This window comes from Octopus sinensis, linkage group LG18 (assembly GCF_006345805.1).
Source record: "Octopus sinensis linkage group LG18, ASM634580v1, whole genome shotgun sequence".
In the NCBI taxonomy this organism is placed as follows: domain Eukaryota; kingdom Metazoa; phylum Mollusca; class Cephalopoda; order Octopoda; family Octopodidae; genus Octopus; species Octopus sinensis.
This window is the reverse complement of record NC_043014.1, coordinates 27,570,669-27,598,166: the sequence shown is the minus strand read 5'-3', so window position 1 is coordinate 27,598,166 and position 27,498 is coordinate 27,570,669. Positions and strand designations below refer to the sequence as shown.

At 36.2% G+C, this 27,498-nt stretch overlaps 1 protein-coding gene across 4 annotated transcripts; it reads right to left on the bottom strand.

Moving 5' to 3' along the window:
• Positions 1-36: 36 nt before the first annotated feature.
• LOC115221441 (ribosomal RNA processing protein 1 homolog B) lies at positions 37-27,498 on the bottom strand. Of its 4 annotated transcripts, none has more exons than XM_036510824.1 (13): positions 27,273-27,498; positions 24,064-24,146; positions 23,010-23,153; positions 20,626-20,820; positions 18,514-18,578; positions 14,966-15,116; positions 13,471-13,568; positions 11,076-11,245; positions 9,879-10,216; positions 9,030-9,839; positions 7,515-8,045; positions 2,657-2,741; positions 37-1,256 (listed from the first exon to the last, which is right to left on the bottom strand). In XM_036510824.1, exons 1-13 carry the CDS (start codon positions 27,481-27,483, stop codon positions 1,102-1,104), a joined length of 3,036 nt encoding a protein of 1,011 aa, XP_036366717.1. In that variant the 5' UTR covers positions 27,484-27,498; the 3' UTR covers positions 37-1,101. The 4 variants fall into 4 exon arrangements, with proteins under 4 accessions (XP_036366717.1, XP_036366719.1, XP_029647484.1 ...); XM_036510826.1 differs by having other exon boundaries at positions 9,030-9,585; positions 10,111-10,216; XM_029791624.2 differs by having other exon boundaries at positions 9,030-10,216.

Below are 27,498 nucleotides of genomic sequence, written 5' to 3'. Positions count from 1 at the left end.
GAACAACATATAGAAAAAGAAGACAAATTACTAAAATTAGACAACCTATCATGTTGCAGCTTTATTGTCAAGAGTCTTTATGACTTATTGTTAATGATGCACCCCATAGATGATGTTTACTTGTTTTCAATAAAGAAAATGAGAGATTTTGCAATGAAATGAGCATGTTATGAACCCAAAATTTCATCTCGTAAACGAGCTAGGCCTAGACTCTTTGCAGCTGATTATGATATTGACAATATTTTTTCTTCAGACAGAGTTTACCCTTACGCAGGCAATAAGAGTCATTTGGACAATCAAACTGGTGAAAGTGATGAGGAAAGTATCATTTCAGCTGAACAATTATGGTAGTTGAGAGAAAGGCCTATTGTTATTTTCCTGAATATTTTTGTGATTCTGTCCATTAGTTTGTCTGTAATCATCACTCTTGAGCTGTATATGCAACAATTTATTTCTTTTTTGCTCAGGAGCCCTGATCTGAGAGGGTTAATCAACTACGAAATTGTAATGGAACCTACTGTTATGTAGAGATGTTGAATCATGTGACTCCCTCAGTGGCACAATGTATTAATAGCTGTTGCAGGAGTGAGCTTTTTAAACTGACTCTGCTCACTTAGAGTGATGATTAGACAAACAAATGGACAGAATCACAAAAATATTCAGGAAAATAACAAATGTTCATTGAGGAGGGTGGGGAGAGAAAATCATTAAAACCAGCAATACACCTAGTTCAATCATTTCTTATTCTCTAGGACATCAAAAACAAAAGAAAACAGTAAAGAAGTGAGATGTGTTGTCAATGGAATATCTGCCTTTATCCCTCCTAAAATGGCATTAGTTTACTGAAATGTCAGTGGTTGGTTATAACAGTAACCCAGATTTGAAATATATATAAAATATATATATAATATTGGAGTTGTAAATAGACGTTTGGATAAAATTTTAATGGAAATTCTGTCCAACAGAGCAATGTTCATATTTGTTGTGCAGCACTTTTTGATTAACAAGGAGAAGGAAACTTTGTAATATACAGTTTCTCTTCTTCAATGTATAAAAATTCATTCAAAGTTCTAAATACAGGTTGTATGCTGTACAAAAAAATCAAAAGAAATCTGCTGCTTTTTGTCGCTTCGTAATTCCCTTTTTCTTCTTAGCAACAAGAATTGGTGATAGAGAAGGTTTCAAAATACCTGTTTTTGGCTTCTTTTGGGAGTTGAAAGGTGTTTCAGAGCTAATTGGGGTCTCTGGCAGAAATGCTGAAATCAATGAAAAACGAAAATTTCAAAGTAAATGTTTGCCAAACTAATATCACAAGAATTGTTACAATCAGCCTTATCTATATCAGGTTGGAAAGAAAGTACTGTCACATTTCAATATATATATGTGGAGGCACAATGGCCCAGTGGTTAGGGCAGCAGACTCGCAGTTTCGATTCCCAGATCAGGAGTTGTGAGTGTTTACTGAGAGAAAACACCTAAAGCTCCACAAGACTCCGGCATGGGGTGGTGGTGATCCCTGCTGTACTCTTTCACCACAACTTTCATTCTTTCTTCTGTTGGCCTGCTCACTTAGCCAGAGGGTGGCGTCACTGAAGGCTAAAACAACGCAAAGTGCATTGTGACCAGCAATGTGTAGCAACATCTGATGGCCTAGTTGGTCACATGATCACATATATGTATATATGAAAGAGCTTCTTTGGTCTTAATTTATATATTTTATCAAGATAATATTCCTCTTCATTATTGATAATATAATCCCATCTGTTTCACAAATTGCTAATCGACTGAGCATAAAACTCTTCAGGTTTCAAAGTGAAGAAACACTCAATACCATTTTGAACCTCTTCACAATTAATAAATTGTTTTCAGGTTCATGTTGTAATGGACCTGAAAAGATGTTAGTCAGAAGGTTAAAGAGAACGAGGTAAAACTTCCATATTTAGTGCCATAACCTATGACACTAAATATAACCTCCTAAATGACTTGGACATTATCTTGTAAGAGTAGCACTTTTTGATTAACAAGGAAAAGGAAACTTTGTAATATACAGTTTGTCTTCTTCAATGTATAAAGATTCATACAAAATTCTAAATACAGGTTGCATGCTGTACAATTCAAATTGTACATGTACATGTGTGTGTACGTATGTTGATCTGTGATTTCATAAATACCTATTTCTTTACTACCCACAAGGGGCTAAACACAGAGAGGACAAACAAGGACAGACAAACGGATTAAGTCGATTATATCGACCCCAGTGCGTAACTGGCACTTATTTAATCGACCCCGAAAGGATGAAAGGCAAAGTCGACCTCGGCGGAATTTGAACTCAGAACGTAGTGGCAGAGGAAACACTGCAAAGCATTTCATCCGGCGTGCTAACGTTTCTGCCAGCTCGCCGCCTTTAAATAAATTTCATAAATACCATCTTTGCAAAAACAGTGACACTGTTCAAATTTTCCAGTAAACAAAAAGTCCCCCACTTCAGTTGCTTTTGACAATTGAAGAAGGTTGGCAACAGGAAGAGGCTCTACTTATAGAAAATCTGCCCCAATAAACCTCATTTAACCTATCTCATCATTGAAAACAAAAAAGATAAAGACGAATGAGGTTGATTCTGCTTAGTAATTTTCAAAAAAAAATCTGAAAGCACCAACCTTTGTTTTGATTCATGTCAAAACTGACTGACTTTCTGTCTTGTAAACCAGCATCACTTAGATCTGTTGAGATAATTTGGGGCTTCTATAACACATAAAATAAAAACTAATATGTATTTATATAAAACTTAGTCAAACTGCATACTTTCAAAAGTTACACAGTTGTACATAGCTAAACGTTCTAACTAAAGACAAAACAAATGACAGACTGGTTCATAATAAGTAACTGTTTTCAGAGCTAAGCCAAAGTTCATAACCTATGTTCTCTTTTGGAATCATAGTACCTATTACTCATTTAACAGTATGTATGACTTGATCATACTGAAAATATAATCAAAAACCGAGGAGACACCACCTTGCTTTTTTTTTTATTGTATTAGGTGAAGGCAGAGTTGTACAATTAAGTTCACTTCACAATCAAGTAGTTTCATGTCCTGTCGCATTGCAAGGCATCTTGGGCAAGTGTCTTCTAAAGCCTTGGGAGTGGATTTGGTAGATAGGAACTGATAGAAGCCTATCATGTGTATGCGTGCATCCTTGCCTTGACATTGCATAATGATTGCAAATGAGTGTCACTATCAAACAAATAGTGTCCTGCATTTCCAATCTTGTGAAAACATGTCTGGCCATGAGGAAATCTTCCTAGTTAGGAAACAGGTGAGAGTTGATTTGGCTATGAAAAATCTGCCTCAATAAATTCTATCTGACCCATGCAAGCAATAGCACTCCTAACAGAGAGGAATCATTCTGTGTAGTTTAAAAAGCTTGCTTTTCAACTATGTGGCCTCAGGTTCAGTTCCACTACATGGCAGCTTGGGCAAGTGTCTGGGCTAACCAAAGCCTTGTGAGTGGATCTGACAGAAAGAAGCCTGTTATATATTTATATATGTGTGAATGTATGCATGTACACAAGATAACTGCAAATGAAATCCCCAAAACAATTTTGTTCCTTTTCAGTCATTCATGGAGTAACATTACCTAGCTTGGAAACAGGACGAACACCTGGCCATAGAAAATCTACCTAAACAAAATCTGTCTGATTCATGTAGCACAGCAAATACATACACTGTATGTGTGTGCACCCCAACATCACTACACATCTTGCATGCATTAGTTTCATGTTTTCTTATTAATAACCACATTATTTCCAGGTAAACTGACATCTGACTATTCAGACTTCAAAAGTAACTAGCATCAACTTCTCTTCAAAATGGATAAAATTTCACATTGTGGTGTTACCAAGTACTCACAGTAAAAGGGCTAAACCAATAAGGACATTCATGCTGACATGGTTGTTACATTAGATGATGCTCTATCTTTATCAAATGTGCAAAAATGGACAGATGAATTTAGGAGAGGAACAGTGAGCCTTGAAGATAACCCAAGGTCTGGATTTCCTACAACTGCCACCACCAAAGAAAACATTGGTTTATTGTCAGTTGCCTTGTGGTCAACAAAACCAAAGAGCCAATGCTATTAGCATATTTCTTGAGAGAGATGAGAATATTCTGCACAATGAAATTTTCTGCTTGGTGGGTGGCATGTCTCTCTGACACCAAACCAAAAGCACACCAGGCACATCATCACTTTGAGCCAGAGACAAAGAGACAATTCATGCAGTGAAAACATCTCTCCTTACCTGCTCCAAAAAAGGCCAAGGTTTTTTCATCTGTTGGGAAGATGATAGCCTCAGTTTTTGGTAATTGTGTTGACTATCTTCAAAAGGACCACAACATCAAAAGAGACTACAATACCAACTTGCTGAGGTAGTTACAAAAGACTATCAAAACTAAACACCCATAAAAAAGTGATGAAATGGGCCTTCTTTTATTAGAGCAATACTGCCTGCTGTGTGTGACTCTTCGAACTGGTTGATCATCCTCCCTATTCTCCTGATTTAGCCCCATCTGATTATCATCTGTTCCTCAACAGGATAAAACACCTGGCTAGGAACCAGTATCACAGTGATGATGACAGCATATCTGCTGTTGATGACTTTTTTAACCAACAGGATGAAAGCTGCTTCACGAGTAGAGTCCAAGCACTGCAACACCGATGGAAGAAGTGTGTGGACTGCAAGGAGGACTACATTGAAAAATAAATTGCATTTGGTCATTTTCAATGAGAGTATCTCAGTCAGCCTATGAACTTTTCAGCTGAATCTCATACACATATTCTTATAATTTGAGTTTTGCAAGATGGAGAAACACTTTATTGCCAGAGTAATCAGCAAGCATTTTGAAACGTTTCCAGCTCTTACTTTAGCTACAATTATTTTTTACTACAAGCATCTCCAGCACTAATTAAATCACTTACATAACTGGAACTACCTATTACTTCTAGAGAATCATCTACTCTGTTAATTCCTTTCCATTTTCATGTGCACCCTTTCTGCTGTGTATCTGACCTCCTTTCATTTATTTGATTGATTACTTCAAGTATACAACACTGAGTTTTCCTATTATGTCAAAGTTTGACATCAAAAACAGCTTTTAATAATAGATCCAGAAAGTGTAGATGTCTGGCAGGAGCCCTCCTTCTCCTTTACTGGTGTAAGAGAGCAACAGATATTACTGATTTGTATGGATCTGAACAGTCTATCAAACAGTTTAGCCCTAGGTCAAATCTGATTCAGTAAACCTACCACCAAAAGCATTCCAGTCATTTCATTCATTCATCATCATTCAATGCCCACTTTTCCATGGTTGCACAGACAGGATTTCTAGAGTTGATGCACTTCCTGCTGCCAACCTTATCTGTTTCCAAGCAAGGTAATATTTCCCTTTGGACAGATAGAGTTTTTCAGACAGAAAATGAACATCACTTGTATGAGGGCAATACTCATTTACAACCATCACATGATATCAAGACAAAGATACACACAATGGGCTTCTTTCAGTTTCAATTTACCATTGCTCACAAGGCTTTGGTCAGCCCAAGATTATAGTAGAAAAGATTTGCCTAAAGTGCTGTGCAGTAGGACTGAACCTGAGACCACATGTTTGGGAAGCAAGTTTCTTAATCACACAGCCATGCAATTTGATACCTCTGTAATTATTTCTAAGGCATCACTTTTACCTTTGTAGCAGGTAACTACAATGCTGCTACACCAGTTGGGAATGATTCCCTCAAGGATAACCTGATTAACTAAATGGGTGACTAGACCATATCCCACTCCAGATATTTTAAGCATCTCAGTGGTGACTCTTGATGGGCCAGGGGCTTTCCCTCTCTCTCTATCCTTAATTGCTTTATCTACTAAGCTACTGTCAATTCAGGAAGCCAGTCCCTCGGTTGGGTCCACCTCAGGCAGATTCTCCTTTTCCCATGCATAGCACCTTTTATAGTGGCACTTCCAGGCCTCTTTCTTTGTAGAATCATTTACTCCAAAGTGTACAATCATCTGTGCAAAAACACTTCTTCCCTACAACACCATGATTTTCTCCAACAGTCTCACAATGTGAAACACCCCAAGCCTCTGAACAATGGCAAACTTTCTGTTTCTCCTACTAACTACATATACCTGTCTCCTAGATTCCATTCTAGCTACCTGATATAGTTCTCCACACCCAGTCCTTTCAGGCCTGTTTCTTTGCTCTAATAAAAAAAAAAATCTATATAGTAGAAATAGAAACATTAATTGTTACTTGTTTCAGTCTTTGGACTGTGGCTATGCTAGGGCACCACCTTGACGAATTTAGTCAAACAAATTGACCCTAGTACTTATTTTTATGTATGGTACTTATTCTATCAGTCTCTTTGACCAAACCACTAAGTTACAGGGATGCAAAGAAACCAACACTGCTAAGCAGTGGGGAATGTTTCCCCACTACTTGACAACTGCAATTCATCTAAATAGCTAAAATCAAAATTATGCACACTCTTGTATAAACACAAATTCAGAACATGTTCACCATGCAAATGACATTTTTTTTATTGGTTGGCAGATATCAGCATGGATCAGTAAACAGTTTGTACTCAAATTATATACAAGGCCATCAGTTCTTGTTAGATTCAATGGTCCATGTACATTTAGCTGACAGGATACAACATGTCAAAACACTAGCATCCCAGACAGAATCCCTTGTACTAATGAATCAAGTGTGTTATGAACATGTATTCATTGTAAAGAAGCTGATCTCCTGTGATGAACACAACAGCATTTACATATTTGCATTGGAATCTCCCAAAACTTTTTAAGAATAAACAAACATGTCATCAAAATGATGACATGCTGTTAACCATACAAACGACTATATATATATATATATATATATATATATATATACATACACACACCCCAATGAGAAAGACTGGTATGATAGTATGACCTGTTAGGAATCAAACCTGTCCACTTGTGTGCATATGTAAAATACAGAATTTAAAAAAATAAGAAGGAATTAGGAAAAAGTTTCATGTGCACTGTCCCTTCAAAACTCTGTATGTGTATATGTACACCTGGTTTGCAACCAGAGTACCAAAGAGAAGAAAAAAAACAGTACATTAGTGCACACATACATTTGTCACAGGGAAAATTTTGTGCAAGGCAAAAATTTTTTATGTACACTGACTCCTAAAATTTAGTGATAACACAAGTATAGCACACACTGACTTTTCTTTAGTATTATAGTGTCCAGTCAGATTTACAGTCATTTCTGTATAGAAACATTAGAAGGTTATGAATACTAAATGACAAAAAAAATAACTGAAAGTGAGACGAAGCTGGAAAACAACACTGTAGAAAACATACCACCATTTTTTCAAGAAAACAAATGCAGATTATGCACAAATAAATACAGTAGTTAAAATACCAAAAAGATCAGTGCAAAATGTAGGAAAAAGAAATAGTAAGACTTACATTTTTTTTTCTAGTTGCAGACATTTTAACCTTTGAAACAGCATTCTGGAAAAATGCTGGTGGTGATTCACAAAAGTTTTTAAAGTTTTCTGCCAGTTGTAGTGGTTGACCTGCTTTGGCAGGTTTCACACTTTTAACCTTAGTATTGCTGCTACCATTACCAATATTGTTATTGTGCTTCTTCTTATTATTTTTATTGCTCTTATTATCAGGTCCTTTTTTGTTGTTCTCATTATCATTTAAAAGAACAGGTTCTTTCTTATTGTCCTCATTATTATTAACAGCAGTAGATGACACCTCATTTAATAGATTACTTTTAGCAACCATATCAAAATAACGATTTAGCTTGTGTTTTATCTTTTTATCTGCAACTCCAGTCTGTCGCATCTGCTTGGTATTGACAGTATCTTTCAGCTGGTCATAAACAACATGCAGATCTGGAGAAGTCTTCAGTCCAGTTGGTAATGGAAATGTCTGTTTTGAATTTATATTGTGTTGCTTTGCCTTCTTATTCCTCTTGTTCTTTTTATCCTGGTTTATAAACAAATGAAATGATATGTGTGTGTGCATATATACATACATATATATACACACACACACACAAACTGCAATTCATCTAAATAGCTAAAATCAAAATTATGTACACTCTTCATCATCATCATCATCATCGTCGTTTAACGTCCGTTCTCCATGCTAGCATGGGTTGGACGGTTCGACCGGGGTTCTGGGAAGCCAGAAGGCTGCACCAGGCTCCAGTCTAATTTGGCAATGTTTAAACATATATAAGATTCAATGATTTCGACATTATTTCAACTGTGTGATCGACAGAACAACTTATATACTGCACTATATTGTAAAGGATTAAGTATTGTTCACACATTTGTAATTCTCAGGATGACTAACCTTATGCTGTATGACAATGCTAAGGTTTTTGATTTACAGGTATAAACCACTGATGAGCCTTCAGTTTCTGTCTCATAAATTTCACCCATCAAGCTTGGGTCAACACAAAGCTATAAAAGAAGGAACTTGTGCAAGGTATTATGCTACAGGACTGAACAAGGCCTCATGGTTGTTGAACCAAGCATCTTAACCATTTAGAAATGCCTGTATTCTAAAGTACAATCAGCTTTAGAATACTGCCACAAAAAGACGACCAATCCATAACAGTATGACTAAAGCAGATGTAGAAATGATGGCACACAAGCTTCAACTATCACCACTACAAAATGCAGATAACAAAGTGCCAATGTGCCTGTTCACTCTCTAATATAGGCCAGATCTTCACTGGAACTCTAGGGTGTTAGTCTATCCAGTGAATCAGGATTTGTAAATTTTGGAATCTTAGTTTCATGAATATATACACACATAAAGCCTAAATGGAAACTGACCTCAACAGAGACAGAAATGAGTGAAGACTTCAATATAGATAGGTAGATCAAACCTCAAAAGAGATGAGCAGAGATAAATTTTCATGCAAAGAAACAGACACACAAACTAATTAAAACAACTAACCTTTTTATTTGCTATTGTCGCCTCTCCATTTTGCTTCTTCTTTTTCTTTCTCACCTTCTCTTTCCTAACTGTCTGGTCAACTGAACCACAGATGTCCTCTCTTTTCTCATCATCTTTTTCAAAATCCACCAAGGCAAACCAACTAGAGTTTGACTGAGACGAATTATCAGTGATTTTAGATGTATTGCTGTCAGAGGGTGTTTTTACCTTCTTTCGCTTTTTCTTTTTCTTGTCTGCTGTTAACTTTTTGCTCATCATCTCTATCATCATCTTCATCTTTTTTTCTATCATGTCATCATCCAGCTCTTCATTTTTTCGCTTACATTTACCTGATGAGGGTTTACCATCAGCACTACTGTCAGTATGTTTCTTAGGCTTCTGTGATGGGCCAGCCTGGGATTCAAGCGGCTGTTGTTGGGAGTTCTTAACCTCTTCACTACCACTGTTGTTGTTGCATGTTTGAACATCTACAATATAACAACCAACTTCATCGCCTCTTTCTTCATTGCCATCTATGCTATTACTTTCCTCTTCACTCTCCTCCTCCTCCATTTTCAGGAATGCCTCTTCAGCATCAAATTCCAAGCCATCATCATGACCATCCTCTTCCTCATTTTCATCATCATAATCATTGTCATCACTATCATCTGGTTCTCTATTTGTATAAACAGAATCTAATTTATCACTGTCTATCATTTGATCTTTTCCAAGACCCAATGACTCATCATCAAATTCTTCCTCATCTTCTTCATCATCATTATCATACACATTTTCTCCATCCTCTTCTTCATCACTTGTACATTCTTCTTCAACATCCCACACATCTTCTCCCTCCCCCTCCTCCTCTTCTTCTTCTTCAAAAGCCCACATATCTTCCCCCTCCTCCTCTTCTTCAGTATCAAAATCATCATCATCATCTTCTTCAGCTTCAAAACGTATAAACTCACAGCCCATGTCCTCATTATCTTCTTCCATACTTTCTCCATCTTCTTCTCCCTCCTCTGTACTCTCTCCATCCTCTTCTTCTTCCTCCTCTGTACTATCTCCATCCTCTTCTTCCCCCTCCTCGGCATTCTCAACATCTTTCTCCTCCTCTTCCTCATCTGCCACTCTGTCTTTTTCCTTCTTTCGCTCTCCATTACATTTTTCCTGGGCTCGTTTCTTCTTGTACTGTAGTATTTCAAGTTCTGTAATAGAAACTGGGAAGTTAGAGAGTGGAAAGGATACAGCAAGAGGGTGGTTGGAGAGATTGAGAAGAATAGATGAGACAGAAAGAGAGAAGTTAGTAGGAAACACATACATCATCATCACCATCAAAATTTATTGCAAGTAGAAGTATCGTTTTAAAATTATAAAACTATAGAAGATATTTCGAAATGATACTTTGAGCTGCTCAAGCTATAAAGTGTACATACACACTCCAGTTGTTAGCAATATAGTTAAGAGACATTTTCTCACCATCTAACTCATTAACAGTATAATACTTAACACTATCAGCAGGATATCCCACCTTTGTTAACAAGTTTTCTGAATCACTATAATGATAAAAGAGGAAGTGTAATTTGTGTGCACATTCATTTCATTTTATGATTTCAAAATTTATGTATATTTCCTTGTACTTGTTTTATATGCACAAGTTCATTTCAAAATCCAATAATGTGCATAACTTTTCTTTGATGATGTCTTATACTACAATTGCAATGTTCTATGTATCCTATGAGGGCTTTATCCTGAATGTTAAACATTTAATAAATAAGGATTCAAATTCAAACAAGTAGACACAAACACTTCTACATATTCACAATAAAATTTCTGGTGTAATCTCAACTATATCTGAAATATATTTTAAGTGGAAGACATTTAGAAGAATTGACATACATAGACAATAGATATTTGGGTAAGAAGGATGGGAGACTGGATAGAAAGACAAATGGTTGAGTAGATAAATGGAAGGATGAAAGTGATATGCATTACTTAAGCTGTAAGTCCAGCTGTGAAAAAACAGGATAATAGATAATAAACAAAATAACTGAATCTCACACTTACTCTTACATTGCTTCTGTGATGGAATTTCTTTTTGCAGTTTCTCATTAAACTCCAAATATCTTTGAGCTGCCTCTTCAATATTCACTTCCTCAATATTGCCTTTTTTATGTTTACATTTACTTTTCTTCACACTTTTGGAAGAAGGCTTTGTATGTTCTAAATCTTTTATTCTGCAAAATGAAAATGGTATTTCAGTGATGTTTTAAAATTACTCTGAATTATAATTATAAATAAATAATAGAAGTCAAAAATTATTTGCACTTTTGCCAAAACTGTCTTTAGGTTGGTCACACTGCCTTCAGCATTTGTATGCTAAAAGGTGGTGCTCTGGTGGTTATGCAACCAAGGTTTGACTGGGGTTCTTCCAGTTTTCACCAAAGAACAGATATCAGTCATCTGATCTTGGTTTGAAGATGTGTCAGAGGCAGAAATTCATTGCAGGTTTTCAGTACAAAAGAGGGACAGCACTCTACCACATAGAAGCATGTAGGAGTCGATGGAGAAGTTTAAAAATGGCCAGACAGCCATGAAGCTCAAAGAAGGAGCAAGATGCCTTTCAACTTCCACCAATGATGTGAAAATTCAACAAGTTTGAGAGATGGCTTTGGTGAACTTATGAGTGATCATCAATGAGGTGCATACAGTCCAGACCTCACTCCTTCTGGCTATCACCTCTTTGGATCACTTGAACATTCTTTACAAGGTTGTCAATTTGCCAAAAGAAGCAGAAGAAACTATGCATAAATGGCTGCACAACCAGCCAAAAAGTTTCTCCCATGGAATAAGCAAGCTTGTGGACCCTGAAGAAGTGCATTGAAAAGCAAGAAGAATATGTAAAAAAAAATGATGTAATTGTTCAATTCCTGCTTTTGTTTTAAGAAATTACAGAAACAAGAGTGAATTTAATTTTTGATTTGTCTTCATGACCACAAGTATTGATTTGAACTCGAAGTAAAACTATTAGGTCGTCAAGTGTGAAATTTTTAGAAAAGACAAGAAAGTTTGCCAATGTTTTATAAATACAAGGAATAGTTTTATTCATCAAAGTATGCACCCATATTGTCAATACACTTTTGCCATTTCAGTGGTAGCTTATCCAGCCCGGAACTGTAAAAGCCTGGCAATCTAGAGTCAATAAACTCTTGGAAGGCCTGTTTTAAAGCATCATTGTAATAAAATTTTTTTCCTACCAAAAAGTTATCCAAATTCTGAAAGAAGTGGTAGTCAGTGGGGGCAAGATCAGGTGAGTATGGTGGATGATGGAGAACTTCCAACTCCAACACCTGTTTTGTGATGTGTGGTCTGGCGTTGTCTTACAATAAAACAGGAGTGGATCTGTTGGCTAATCGAGGCTGTTTTTTTTCTGTAAGTTTCTGCATTATTTGCTCCAGTTGGCTGCAGTATTTATACTACAGCTGTGATCGATGAACTAGGTTTAATGAAATCATAATGGATCACACCTGTGCCAGACCAGACACACTTCATCAGCTTCTTTTGATGAATTTTGCTTCTTGGACTGTGTATTGGTGGCTCAACTTTATCCAACCATTGAGCTGAACATTTCCGATTGTTGCATTGGATCCATTTCTCATCACATTACAACTCTTGATTTTGAAATGGTATTTATTCTGCACCAAGTTACAGATACTCCCTTTATCACAACTGCAGTGAACCAGTAAAACAAATGATTACATGTTAAGACCAAATCTCACCCATGGTTCAGAAGATTAGATGAAACGACTTCTGTGTATACACTTCTGAATAATAAGACAAAATTTTCTGAGTGACAAAAATCCATTGGGATAGTGATCTGCTCTAGATTCACATGTTAAGTAGAGACATAATTTTTTCAGAGGACAGGATTCCATCATTTGTATATTTGTGGTGTAGAAGGAATTGAACCGAGCATTATTATCATCATCACTGCTGATTGATACCTCTGTAACAGTCAACATGAGTTAGTTATAGATTGATGTACTTGGCAATGATACAATGCAGTAGCGGTATTAGCCCTTTAGCATTCAGATTACTTTCTTGAATGTAATGCTTATTTATTCATATTATCTTGTAGCTTCAAGAGTTTGATGACTGATTGTTTATTTTTAGAATGACATTGTAGGATAGGTGAGAGAGGCCAAATCTGGCTGCGTTGAACATAAAACAGGAAAAATATGGCCCGTTTAAACGCTAAAGGGTTAAGACACAAAACAATGACTTCTTGTCCAATACACTAGTGTCAGCATTCACTCATTCATACAACTTAAAGGCAAAGTTTTTTTTGCTTTTACTTAATTTATAATCAAGAATGATCAGAGTTGGGATCTAACACCAGATTTAATTTATGTAAGAGAAAGAGAAAAGGTGAGTGAAGGAGGTATTATAAAAGTATTCTTACCGCTTGATGAGATTATATAACTGCTTCCGTCGTTTAAATGTACCTTTTTCACTACTGGCCCTATCCATGAGAATGGTTGAAAACTTTTCCAAATCGATCTTGAAACAAACAATACCAAACATTAAATGGGAATAATTAAGTTAAGCAGTTTGGAGCTAACTCTGACTTCCACTAACTTCACAGACATCTATGAACCAAAACTAGTTTGTTTTAGAAAATAAATTAGACAATAAATTATTATGATCATATTTTAATAAAGGGAACACTGAAAATCCAATTTAGAAATAATTACATTGCAAGGAAAGACAGTATTAGTCAGGCAAGTACAGGTACACTTCAGGACAGATTTGGTAGTATTAGACCTCAGCAAAACAGAATGCACCATATTTGCTGAAGTAGTGATGATAGAATCACTAAGTCAATGCACAGTATTGTACACTGGTTGGCATAGAAAATTAATAATAATAAAGCTGACCTCCAACCAAATATTACAACACATTTTGTCCAACACTCAAATGATTCTGCTATTCTTCCATCCAATAAAAAGAATATTCACAATCATAAGCCAAAAATTTTGTGGAAGGATACAAAACCAAATAATGACTGCCCCACTTCTCCCCGTACTTGATTTGTATATCATCACCATCATTGTTTAATGTCCACCTTCCATGCTGGCATGGGTTGGATGGTTTGACTGGGGACTAGCAAGCCAGATGGCTGCACCAGGCTCTAATCTGATCTGGCAGAGTTTCTACAGTTGGATGTCCTTCCTAATGCCAACCACTCTGAGAGTGTAGTGGGTGCTTTTATGTGCCACCAGCACAAGGGCCAGTCAGGCGGTACTGGTAACAGCCAGGCTCAAATGGTGTTTTTTACGTGTCACTTGCACAGAAGCCAGTCTAGCGGCACTGGCAACGGACCTCGCTTGAACGTTGTTTTTCACGTGCCAGTAAGGCGACGCTGGTAACGATCACACTCGAATGGTGTTTTTTATGTGCCACTCGCATGGGGGCCAGTCAGTGGCCCTGGCAACGATCACGCTTGGATGGTGCTCTTAGTGCTCCACTAGCACGGATGCCAGCCATGCGGTGCCGTCATTAAATTTGATTTCGATTTCTATATTTTATCAATCTCAGTGCACTTGAACCTAAGACACAAAGAGATCTAACTAAATACACTTGACATTTTGTCCAGTGTTCCACTGATTCTGTCAAGAATATTTTCAACATAAATGTACATGCTACTATTACTAGTATCATCTTGAGCCAAATGAGGTAAGCTCTATACAGTTGCCAGCCCTGCTAAGAATAACCAAATTCCTTCAAATCACAACCCAACAGAGAGCATGCTAATTTTAACTGCAATGAAAAATGTTTCAATCTTTGCTCTTTGTTAGATTCCACATTACTCACAGCCCCCTAATTCTGTGTGTGTGTGTTTGTGAATGCTGCTACTCTGAGCACACTGAAATTTTTTAGTAAGCAATATGACTTACTGTGAGCTTCACTGGATTTTCAAAATCTGTTGCATCTCGTTCTTCATAGCCATTTAAAACATATCTTTTCCTATTCTTTTTATCCTCGGGAGATTCCTCATCAAAGATTAGTTTATTGAGTAATTTAAAGATGCTGGCCACAACAATAGGGCTACAAAAGAAACAAAGCATAAGATGCATGTTACAAATTGTAATATCCTATCATTAATTCCTTTCTACAATAGTAAAATAATAGATAAAAATATAGATATCTTATTTTGTATTGAGGCATAGTGTCGAATGATATTGATAGATGGATACTGTCTTTATTTAATATAAAACAACACATCTTAATCATTGGACAGCCATGATTAATGGATTAGACAGCAAGCAGAAATTAAGTTTGAATAAAAGCCTCTTTAAACTGGTTTATGATAAATTTTATTCAAACTTCATTCTAAATGGATGCCAAAGTGTTTGAGAGGATCCTACCAGAAAACCCAACTGAGGAAGATTATATTTACTGGAAACGGATAATAAACATCTACATTGCAAAAGCAGAAGTTCCAAATGAATCTAAACTGGAGGTACTTTTAGTCCTCTGCAGAGCAAAGACCTACCTTATCGTTGAAGAAGCTGAAACCTTCTAGGCAGCAATAGAACGCCTGGACTCAAAGTTCATACATAATGATGTACCATAAGCTACTAACTTGAAAACAAAAGAAAACGAGCCTATAGAAGAATTTATGCCAACCCTTCAGGTGCTGGCCAAGAAGTGTAGAATCCAAGCCCTAACGGCAGACCATTACCAAGAAATTCTAATTGGTGATGCCTTTGTGGTTGGGCTTCAATCACCATCAATCAGACAAAGACTTCTTGAGTCATCAAATGACAGCTTAGAAACGCTCTATAAGCTTGCTCAAACCATGGAGGTGGCCACTGAAGATATTCGCAACCAATTGCAAGGCTCAGCTGGTATCAATCAATCACCCCCATCTTGCAGCTACCAAATCAGCAGGCTTTTGGTGTGGTGGAGACATCCATAAAAAAAAATCAGCAAGAAACTTCACTTGCAAAGGGTGTCAGAAGAAAGGCCACTGGGAGAAAGTCTGTCTCTCAAAAAAGCCACCAAGAAACAAACAAAACTTACCTAAAACAACAGCTATCACAGAGCCCAAGAGCAACTTGGAATAAAACAGTGATGGAACCTTATCATCCATCATTTTAGCAGTAATAAACAGTACAGGATGGCTGATACCCATTAAAATTAAGGACAATGATACACAAGCCCTTCTTGATACGGATTCTGACAGGACATTTATAGAAGCGAATCTTCTTGAAGTCTGGGGGATTACAATACGATCATACCTGCCAACTTGACCAACATCACAACACTGGAAGTTAAAGGCAAATTCAGCAGCAAACTACAACTGTGAAATAATGCATATAATGCTAATTTCCTAGTGGCCGACCACCTTGTAGCTCTGGTCATCATCAAAATTAATATCTTCAGTCAACACTTGGCAGTAACAATTGACTTCAAGGGTATGTTCAAACCTGTGTCATTCTGCATGTCTATGTCAAGCCTAAAATGCACCATGTACGAACTATTTCCTGACATTAAGACCTCTAAGCTTAGACCAATTACAATAACTTCAAGATGCAGAGTTTATTAAGCACAAAATAAACAGGTTACTTTCAGAGGACATAATTCAGGAAAGCCATAGTCCCTGGCGAGCTCAATGCTTTGTAACATCTAATGGAAGGAAGACAAGAGTGGTGATCGACTACTCAAACACTATAAATATCTACACACAACTGGATGCCTACCCCCACCCACTGGATCGATGATCATCTAAATGAAGTAACAGCAAATAAGATTTTCAGCAACATAGATATGACAGCTGCATATCACCAGGTGGAATTCCTACCCAAAGACTATAAAGTGAGAGCATTTGAAGCAGGGGGGAGACTATGAGTTTAAATGTCTCCCATTTGGTTGTACCAACGCTGCAGCAATTTACCAGCATGTCATGGATGAATTCATAAAAAGAAACAATCTTCAAAAAACCTTTGCCTATCTAAATGACATCACCATAGCTGGCAAAGACCATCAAGAACATGACAATAGCCTCAGGAGATTTATCCAGACATCCAAAACATCTGACATGACAATCAATAAGATTGAGAGTCAATTCTCTGAAGTAAATCAGCTTCCTTGGACATTGGAAATCCATCAATAAAATCTGACCCTAAAAGGTATCAAGCTCTACTAGATATGCCAGAATCAAGAACATTGAGAGAACTAAATCAAATAATAGACATTTTTGCATATTATGCAAAGTGGATACCTAAGTGCTCCAGACTCACCATTCCACTTACAAGTGCCAGAGAGAATTTCAACAAAGCAGGACTGCCAAAAGAACAAAAACAGCAATCACATCTCTTCTCGAAAGACTGCATTGGTAAATGCCATTCTTGCCGTTCCACAACCTGGAATACCACTTACTATCAAAACAGTTTTCTGACCCAGCCTTGGGAGGGACACTATCACAAGGAAGGTCCCTTTCAAAAACAAAAACACCAATCCATCGTTGAGAGAGAAGCCTGTGCAACCATAAAATGTTGCTGCAAATGGCACTACCTAATACATGTTTTCCCATACAGCAACACCATCGCCAATCAACGCTCAGTGGTGATGACCTTCTATAAGCAAGGGACATCAAAAATCAGAAATGTAAAGGTCTTACAGCTTAAAAGACAAGGCAGGCTATTGTACTGGTCAAGCAGTCCTCTTGTTTAAAAAGAGGAATTTACATTACATGTTGTCTACATGATTACCCATGGTCCAATAATAGAGGCTCTATGAAGTTTTCAAATGCAGAAATAGCAGCCAAATATAAATATGTGCAATTATAAGGTGGGGGGGGGAGAAAGGGGAATATTAACAACAGGAGTACTTTTAATCATAATAAGGTCCGACATGCTGCTCAACAACATTACTGTCCACAACAAAATCTTCCTATGGTATTCCTGTTCTCGCCAAATTCATTATGCTCTGTGGACACAGAAGTAACTGTATGCTCAAGATGTTTGCATTGCAACTATGTTGTTTCAGGTTCAATCCCACTACACTGAAACATTGGACAATGTCTTCTCTCATGGCCTCATATCAATCAAAACCATAAAGAGAAATATAGTAAATGGAAACTGTATATATGAGCCTGTGGGAAAAACTCATTGTTGACTTCAGTCAATGCCTGGCTTAAAACCCACTACCTAGTCTTTGGGTTTCTTTTGCCGTCCACTCTGTTGTAAGCATTCATACCAGGTCTCTAAACTGGAAAGGATTTCCTTTGCCTCTCAGGACAGATTAACAAATAATATTACTAGGTGCATGGTAGCAGCTATTTAGCAACAACAATAATATAAATAAGGCAAAACCTTTTAACTTGAAATCTAAGACTGTCTGATCTCTTTTAGATATGGAATCTAATATTCACAATAGATGAATATTAACCATTGTATTATAATTTTCTTTTGGAAAGAAGAAAAAGAGGAAAACTTACTTATTGAGAACAGGAAAAACATTTACAAATGCAGTAAACAAATGGGTAGCAGTATCAGGGGTGAGCTGCAGAAACAAGAGACACTTTGTTAAAATAGTACAAACAACAAATGCTAAAATAGTTATATTACATACAAATATGATCAAATGGTTAAGAGGTTTGCTCCACAATCATAAGCTCCCAAGTTCAATATCACTGTATGGCCTTGTGGGCAAGTATTTTTATTATAACCTTGAATTGAACCATGGCTTGTTAGTAAAATTAGGTGAATGGAACTAAGTAGAATTGTCAACCCTTTAAACTGGCCATATCCAATATTCTACCTGTTTTATGTTTAAACTGACCAGATATGACCTCTCACACCTACCCTATGCTATCATTCTAAAAATAAACAATCACATTGTTGAAATCTTGAAGCTAAGAGAGGAATGCAAGATTAATTCAAAACTGTGAATAAACATTACATGCAACAGTAATTTGATTGCTAGAGGGTTAAGGACAGGCATGTCTGTGGAATACTCAGCCACTCACATATAAAGGATTTGAAAATCAGTGCCATCTCTATCCTGAATCATTACACCTCTCATCTTTTATTTTGACATTTACTTTCTCATATGTGCATGACTCAGACAGAATTCATTTCGAGGCATATACTCTATGGCTGGATGCCTTTCCTGTTACCAACCCGCACCTATTTCCATTTAAGGTAATATTTCCCCCAGTCCATATATGTTTTCAAGGAAGATTGGAAATGAATGATACTGCTTGTATGATCACAATACAACTATCATGTTATGTCAAAACAAGGAGACACACACACAAGTATATAATACACATACACGATGGGCTTTTCAATTTTTATAGTTGGATGCTCTTTCTATTGCCAACCTTTACCTGCTTTCAAAAAAAGAATACTTTTTATTCTAGAGGTTTTCAAAAGCACAGAGCAACCAGTCGTATCAGCAACATCAGTCAATGACAACCATAGAATATCAAAATCAGTGCATGCACACACAAACAATGGGCTTCCTGCAGTTTCTGTCCACCAAATCTACTCACAAGGCTTTGGTCAGCCCAGGGTTATAGAAGACACTTGCCCAAGGTACCAGGCAGTGGAACTAAACCAGAAACCATGTGGCTCAGTAGCAAACTTCTTAACTACACCAAGGGCACAGGCATGGCTGCATGGTTAAGAAGTTTTGTTTTCCAACCAGATGACATGTTAAGCAAATAATTTCTAGCATAGCTTCTGGTCGAACAAACTGATGCTTTCTCAAGTTGCACAGACACTATCACTCTAGCCACCACAACTGCACAGAACCAATGATTGACCTGTTGTAAAACCACTAACACTGTTTCACAAAATTCAATATAAAATAGACATCTCATTAAGATGATTATGTAATGATGATTATGAAGCCTGTAGAATTATAGATTCGTTTTATTTAGGGACCCAAGAATAGATACACTACAGAGGCTTCTTCTTGCAGTTTGTAGGCTTTTAGCAAGAATTTGAACACTGCCCTCACTATTTAGTCACTGTTCCTGCTTCTCATAGCAATGAAATATATACTACCACACTCTTCCTAAGTACTGTTTATGAAGATTTCATGATGCTTTGTACTATGGATAACATCGGGTCAATATGAGTACTTGACTTATTTAAGGCAAATCAAGCATAAAAAAATGGGATGTTCAAACAATGATTATAAACTAAGGTGGCTGAATATTCCACAGACTATTAAACCCTTAATATAAACTTCAAGTAGACAACATGACAAATCTGGCCTTTTGATAGCTACAGCCTATCTGATGGGGATCTATACTATTTCCAATTACCTAATTTTACTCAAACCAATAATGGAGCTTCCAGTCACCTGACCTGTTAGAAATACCAGCCAATTCTCCTTCAAATCACACCTTAAACAAGATGGTGGTTAATATAACCCTAAAAAGAAAGGAGAGACATAGATGGCCACCTACCTACAATAACAGTCAAAGTCCTCATGATTGTGAAGCAAACTCTTCAACCATCTTCAGCCATGCCTGCACTTATCCACTCACACAGAAGATGAAGAAGGGAGAAAGAAAAAATAAAAAACTATTACCAACCTGTTCGTTGACAACTTTCCTCAACTCTAAAAAGTAAACATCAATTAGATGCAACTGTAGACTGGTAGGTTGCATAGCCTTTCCTACATTGAATACACTCTCTTCCATGATAACATTCAATTGCTTTATGAGATCGAATTTCCAGTCGGACTTGGACAGAAACACAAATGTTGAATTTACAAACTCTCGGATAAGCTAGAAAAGAGATACAAAAATTTATATTTAAAAGACATCAGCTAAATGTTAGAGATCAACATATTATTTTTATTACATAGTTCACATGGTTAACATTTTAAAAACAATTTAGTCTCTTTTACTTGATAAATCCCAGTGTTTCAAACAGTTTTGATTGTTCCATCATCAAAGAACTCAAAACAGTATAATAATAACAAATTGTCAAAATAGAAAGTCTGCAAGAGTAGTTGATGAATTGAAAAATAGTTATGTACTGAAATATTATAGCAAAGTACAACTTGAACATTCAAAAAATAAATGCCATATGTCTAACTATTTACTGCTTACACAAATTGCACAGAAAACAGCAGCACAGTCAACTAAAGATCAACTTTTGGCATTTGCTTGCATCTTATTTCTGTTTAATAACATCTGTTAATTTCTCCACAGCCAGGCCAAATTAATAAAGTCATATTATTGGAGAGTCATCCAAGATGCTTATGTGTGTTGCATTAGTACAGTCTCAGATAAAGGCAGAGTACTACATTAATATATAATGAATGGTAGTTATAGTGCCTTGAGTGTTTCAATTTCATGCTGTTTATGAATGTAAACAAAGTACAAGTCAAATCCATACTACATTAGTTAAGCTCCTCCAAGCAGTTATCTCTGCTACATGTATTGTCTGTCTGTGACAGTATGTCATAAATGAATCAATGACAATTTGATTATAGAGAATTAGCTATCTCAACACTTCAAGCATTTGTAAATAAGTTTCAAAGAGGTAACTGATTTATAAGAGAGCAAAGTGAACCTTGGCAGGAATTGAACTCAGAGCACAAATGGATTAGATAAACGCAGCAAGTCATTCAATTTAAGATTAACAGTTCCTGTCAATCCACAATATCCCTTAAATAATTATTTTAAAAACAACATTATCAACTTGTTAATTCACAATGCACATAATTTATGCAAATGTATATATTCAAAATATCCAATTCCTAGAACAAACAGTGAAACATATAAATTCTATTAGATGAGTGAAGAAGTTTTCCCAGTATACTTTTAAAACCTTTTTAAATGAAAACCTTAAATCAACATATATCACAATTTACATTTCTAATAAATCTTCTCTGCTTATTAAGTGCTAAAATCATTAACAAATTTATAAAGTAAAGCAGACTCTCAGTTTTACATTCAATATATATATATATATATATATATATATATATATATATATATATATATATATATATATAATGTGCTAAAGTATATGCAAATTGTAAAACTACATTATAACAAGTAAATAGCAGCTTCATAAATTTATACATTATTTTGAACAGACCAATACAGTTTCCATCTACCTGAATCAACCAACTGCAGTACACAGCTGGTACTTAATACTGTCAACATAGGCACAGGCATGGTTGTGCAGTTAAGAAACACACTTGGCAACCACATGGTCTCGGGCCAGTCCCACTGTATGACACCTTGGACAAGTGTCTTCTACTATAGCCCTATGTCAACCAATGCCTTGTGAATGAATCTGGTAGATGGAAACTGTATTGGTTTGTTTACAGACAGATAGAATAAGTACCAGTCTTAATTTAGATGTGGGGAAGGGACAGAATTTCTAGTTTAGTATGCTATCTTTTACTGTCACACTCCAGTCAGATACATCTAGAACATTTCATAATGCATTTTTATGGAGCCATACTTATGAATTAAAAAGACTTAAAAATCCCTTCAAGATTGAGAGCTGTTTGCACAAAGTCCTTGATTTATTTGCCAATGATAAATAGACTCCAGCTCTTTTATTTATTCTTTGACACCTTTTAGTGATTGGACCAAAGCCATACTGGAGCATAAATTTGAAAGATTTTAGTCAATTGTTGATACAGGTACTTTGTCTTATACCCTCGCAAGGGACAACAGGTGGAGTAAGCCTGGACATGAAAGAAGGTAACCAAAATACAAAATACTTTTTGCGCAATGCAATTTCAGTTTCCTATTCATACATATGCACAAATGCATACACACATACATACATTTACCTAATGGTCTTACGCAGCTTCCATATTTCTGTCTACCAAACTTCACTCCACAAGGTTGTGGTAAAAGATAATTGTTTAAAACCATGTGGTTGTGAAGTAAATGCCTTCACCCAGCATCAAAATGATTCTAAAATTTTTACAGAAATTGGTACGAACCATCATGAATTTATCCAGTCTCTGTTGGTCTATTCCATTCCACTCACGAGCTTCTGTCTCAAAGAAAGCTTTTATGTACATCATTGCATATTCTTCAGTTGGAAAGTGAGGAAGCAGTTCACAGACTTCGTTGACAAGTTTTTCCTAAAAAACATTTAAACAAAAAAAAAAATCAATTACTTTCTATGATAATCAAACAAAATATGCAACAAAAGCAATTTTCTGTTAAAAAAGTTTAAAACATTTGACTATTTGGAATTCCTATATTTTGTAAGCTCTTTTCAAGGATACCAGAAATAAACTAAATTATGAGAGTGTGTGTGTATGAGTGTGGCGGGGTTACTGAAGATTGTCTGCATTCAGTGTATTAAAGACTTAACTAGTACCAAATCTACTTTGTGTACCTTTTTCTAATTCACTGCAATTTTTCACCTAAATGCAACAGCCATTCAAATCAAGTGTGATATTGAATCGTAGTGAAACATGAGCATTGAGTGCAAAGAATGGCAACAAAAATTAAAGAAGTATGCAGTAGTGGACACATAATACCAGTATGCATGAATGAAGGAGCACAAGTGAAGTAAGGGGGGAAAAAAATCCCAGCCCAACAGGAATCACTTGTAGTGTGTGAGAAAGCTGAACATGAAACATGCATAAAGGATAACAGAGCTGAGTAAAGAAACCCCAAGGAGAAATGATGAGGCAGTGTTAGAGATGAACTGTCCAACTTCTACCAGCAGGGGGGAAAAAATATACAGAGATGTTAAATGATGACTAAATATTCTAGCACACTTACCCCTTCAGCATGTACCTGTCTGTACCTTTATTTTCTAATTACTCTTTCAATTGACCTGTGCTCATTTTCTTGAATTGTGGTAGATCCACTTTATTACATCAATGAAGTAAATTAACAACAATGATGATGATTGGTATAATATAATGTAAGTTTTTAATGTTTTATCACCAGTGGAGACAGTAACTCTAAATTTCTTCAACTGAATCTCAATCTAAAATTAGATCCACTAAATGTATATAAGTGTAGTGTTTTACTTACTTGTATAAGAGGTTTGTCTTGCATCCACAAACGGTAATGAATTCCTTTCCATATCTTTGTAAAATCATCTTGCGTTAAAGGTTCTAGAAATTGGGAAAGAAAAATGTCATTACTTGAAGTATAAATTATGGTAGAAAGCATCTAGAATACATGTAAAACAGTTTTATTGTTGGGCTGCAAACAAGTGAAATAGTTGTGTTAGAGTTTCCAATATTTTTGACATTACATATCACTTCTTAATGGGTCAAACTACATAATTTTAATAATTAAATGTATTCTGTACCAATGAAAAGAAAACCAACCATTTAAATGTAATAAAAGCCTCTTACAAATTGACCAAACTTCTGGACATCTATTTGTGAATATTCAACTTTTTGTATTATCAGCATCAATGACAATAGCTTTCCTCTAAACTAACATCATCATTCCACAATTTCTAGTTTTCCTCATTAATGGACTTGTGTGTAAAACCCTGCTGACTGTACACACTCTGCCTGGGGATGAGGACTCATTTTTCTGGAAGACAAGAAGTCATTAACCAGAGTAGCCAGGTTTAATGGCTGGGGTGTATAAAATTGTTGGTCATGCATGGTACAGATGTTTTGTAGTTGATTAAAAGAGATAAAGTGTGAAGGAAGGATAAGGACAACCAGCAAAAACCAGTTCAAACTTTCTGGGATGTGAAGAGACATGATGTTACAGAATATACTGTTTCTGTTAATGTGATTGAAAAGGTGAAGCTCACTTTTATTCATTAAGTTCATGGTCAAGTATCATAAGAAAACGTGTCATCCACTGCAAAGGATGTTTACATAAGTTCATGTTAGCAAGGTACTGCATGTTGAGTTCTCTGCCCACAGATTTTGCCATGTCATTGATTGAAAGTGAAAAAGCGAATGGACCTCAAAGGATCTCCTTGCTGTACAACACATTTGATCGAACTTTTATAATTGCCATGATAATGGTCAGATGAACAGAAATATGAATCATATACAAATTGGTATGAAATCTGTTGACCATATTGCCTAAAAGGACCTAACATCAGATAGAATAAAAGCATTCCTTACATCCAGCTTCAGAATGATTTTCAGGGCCAACTTTAGTGAACAAATTGGCATGATGTATATGAATAGTAGCTTCACAACATAGTAGAGAACTTACTCTGAAAACTGAGGGTGAAGAAAAGATTTGGAGATGACAGAAATACAATGGTAAATGTTTTTGATAGTAATAGGGTGGATATCCATGTTGGGCTCAATTAAGGTGTGAAGTTGGAAATAAAAAAATTTCTAGTTCATAAATTTGTCCTATTTGAGAATTTAACATTATTCATAACCATGACTTGATTTTAAAGAGTGATCACACAACTATTTAGAAAAGATGCATTTTGTTCCGTACTTACTACCATTATTATTCGGCACAAGGGTATCTCTACATGGTCCCAAGACCAATAAGAAATAGACTTTCTGGAATAGAGGCAGGATGGTCACAGCTGATCCAAGATTAACAGCAATTGCAAATATTACAGCCTAAAGCTGTAATTAAATGTTATGGTATTTAATTAAGTCCTTGTGCATCCTGAGTTCATATTCCAGAATCAACTTCAATCCTTTTGGTATAGATTCAAATACAATCCAAGTAATGAAGTTGACCTAACTGAGCATCCCCCACCCCATAAAAGACTAATTGTGTCCACGTGTCAATGTTAAAAATGATTATTTTAAAACCCTTTCCAAATACAGTTCTATATTTAAGAGATGAGGAATTATGTCATCCACTGAGCCGCTTCCTTGTGGATATAACCAGTCCATTAGCAGGAAAGTCAACATCGTACGTGAAGAATTTCACCCACTTCACAGAATTGATCAAGGATGCCCCCATTGAATCCAACTAGATGGTGAGTCTGTTCACCAAAGTCCCATCTAAAAGAACACACTAGTATACCAATAAGAAACCTGATGGAAATGTTGATCTTCTGTATAGAAACTACCTACTTCAGTATGGACACTGATATATATCGACAAGGAGAAGGTTTAGCTATGGGTTCGCCATTATCACCAATAATAGCCAATATATACATGAAATACTTTGAGAATTTGGCTTTGGGATCAACACCACTAAAACCAACCCTATGGCTGCGATATGTTGATGACACCGTCATACTCTGGCCCCACCAGGAAGATATCCATATGACATCAGGACGGTATTCAAGAGTAATACAATACTTCGCAAATATCTCCTTTGAGTAAAACCCCCAATAGAAGAGAATATGACCAAAGACTGCGTGTACTCCATCCCATGCAGCTGTGGTAGGATATACAAAGGCGAAACATGCCGCCCCCTCAAAATAACATCGCAAAGCTGTGACACGAGGAGATATTGATAAATCGGGTGTAGCTGATCATGTATGGAAAAATGGAGACCCCCTCCTCCTGTGGGATGAAGAGATATGAATAGCATATAGGAACCAGTAGTGTTTAATTAACAGCGTGGGATACTAACTCCAAGATTCCGAGTTCGATTCCAGACTTCAGTAATAATAATAATTTCGAAAATTATTGTTAACAACAAACAAGATGAGGACAAATATCCATCAGATGTAAATAATGTACCTTTCCATCTACCGAAAAATACGCGATGTAAAGCGTAACAACAAAGTCTGGAAACATAAAAAAGTGTGTATGGATTGTGATTATAAGCAGTGTCGATATACTAAACTTTGGCTTTCTAAGTTCATGACTAAGTTTAGTTAGTGTTTTCAACAATATACGTTTTATAACGTATATTGTTCTGGAGTATCAAAAACAAAGCGACCAACCCAGGAAATGGTCGTTCGACATGCTAAAAACAGCAAGTAAATTGTTCTCAAAATACACAATATTGTTTTAAAACAGAAAAAGAACAATAGTTAATGTAATCTGGAAAAACATAGCAACGACACACACGCATCTGATCATCGGTTTGCACGTGTCGACCTGCGGGCTAAAAGAAAAAAGAAAATGATTTTGTTTATAATTAATTTATATCTAAGCAGATCGGCAATCTTCAATTCCGTAAAACTACATGATTAAATGAAATAAAATAAGAAAAGTAAAAAATAATTCAACTTTTTCTTAATGAACAAAGTTGGCAGCTAGAGCACGTGTCTAACTAAACAGCCAAAACAGAAATTAGAAAGTAAGCACTTAATATTCGAAATTTTCACTCACCTTTCAAATGTGGCAATTGCAAACGGACGAATTTACGTAGAGTCGCAAAGGTTTTATCTCGAGACCCTGGTTCATTGCCTGCAAGTCCTTGTGCAAGTTGCACTTCCAGGGAACCTTGCTGAACAGGAGCCATCTTCTTGATTTGAGCGTAAATCCTTCTCCGATGTAAAGTTATTGTTTGACGATTAGCCGCAGCTTCGACTTCTCTCATTTCTAACTAAAACAT

Coding starts and splice junctions, on each gene's coding strand:
- LOC115221441 (XM_029791624.2), bottom strand. CDS start 27,483: ATGAGAGAAGTCGAAGCTGCGGCTAATCGTCAAACAATAACTTTACAT. Junction 13,569..14,965: donor AAAATCCAGTGAAGCTCACA/GTAAGTCATATT, acceptor GTTTGTTTCAAG/ATCGATTTGGAAAAGTTTTC. Junction 1,257..2,656: donor TGACATGAATCAAAACAAAG/GTTGGTGCTTTC, acceptor CATTGATTTCAG/CATTTCTGCCAGAGACCCCA.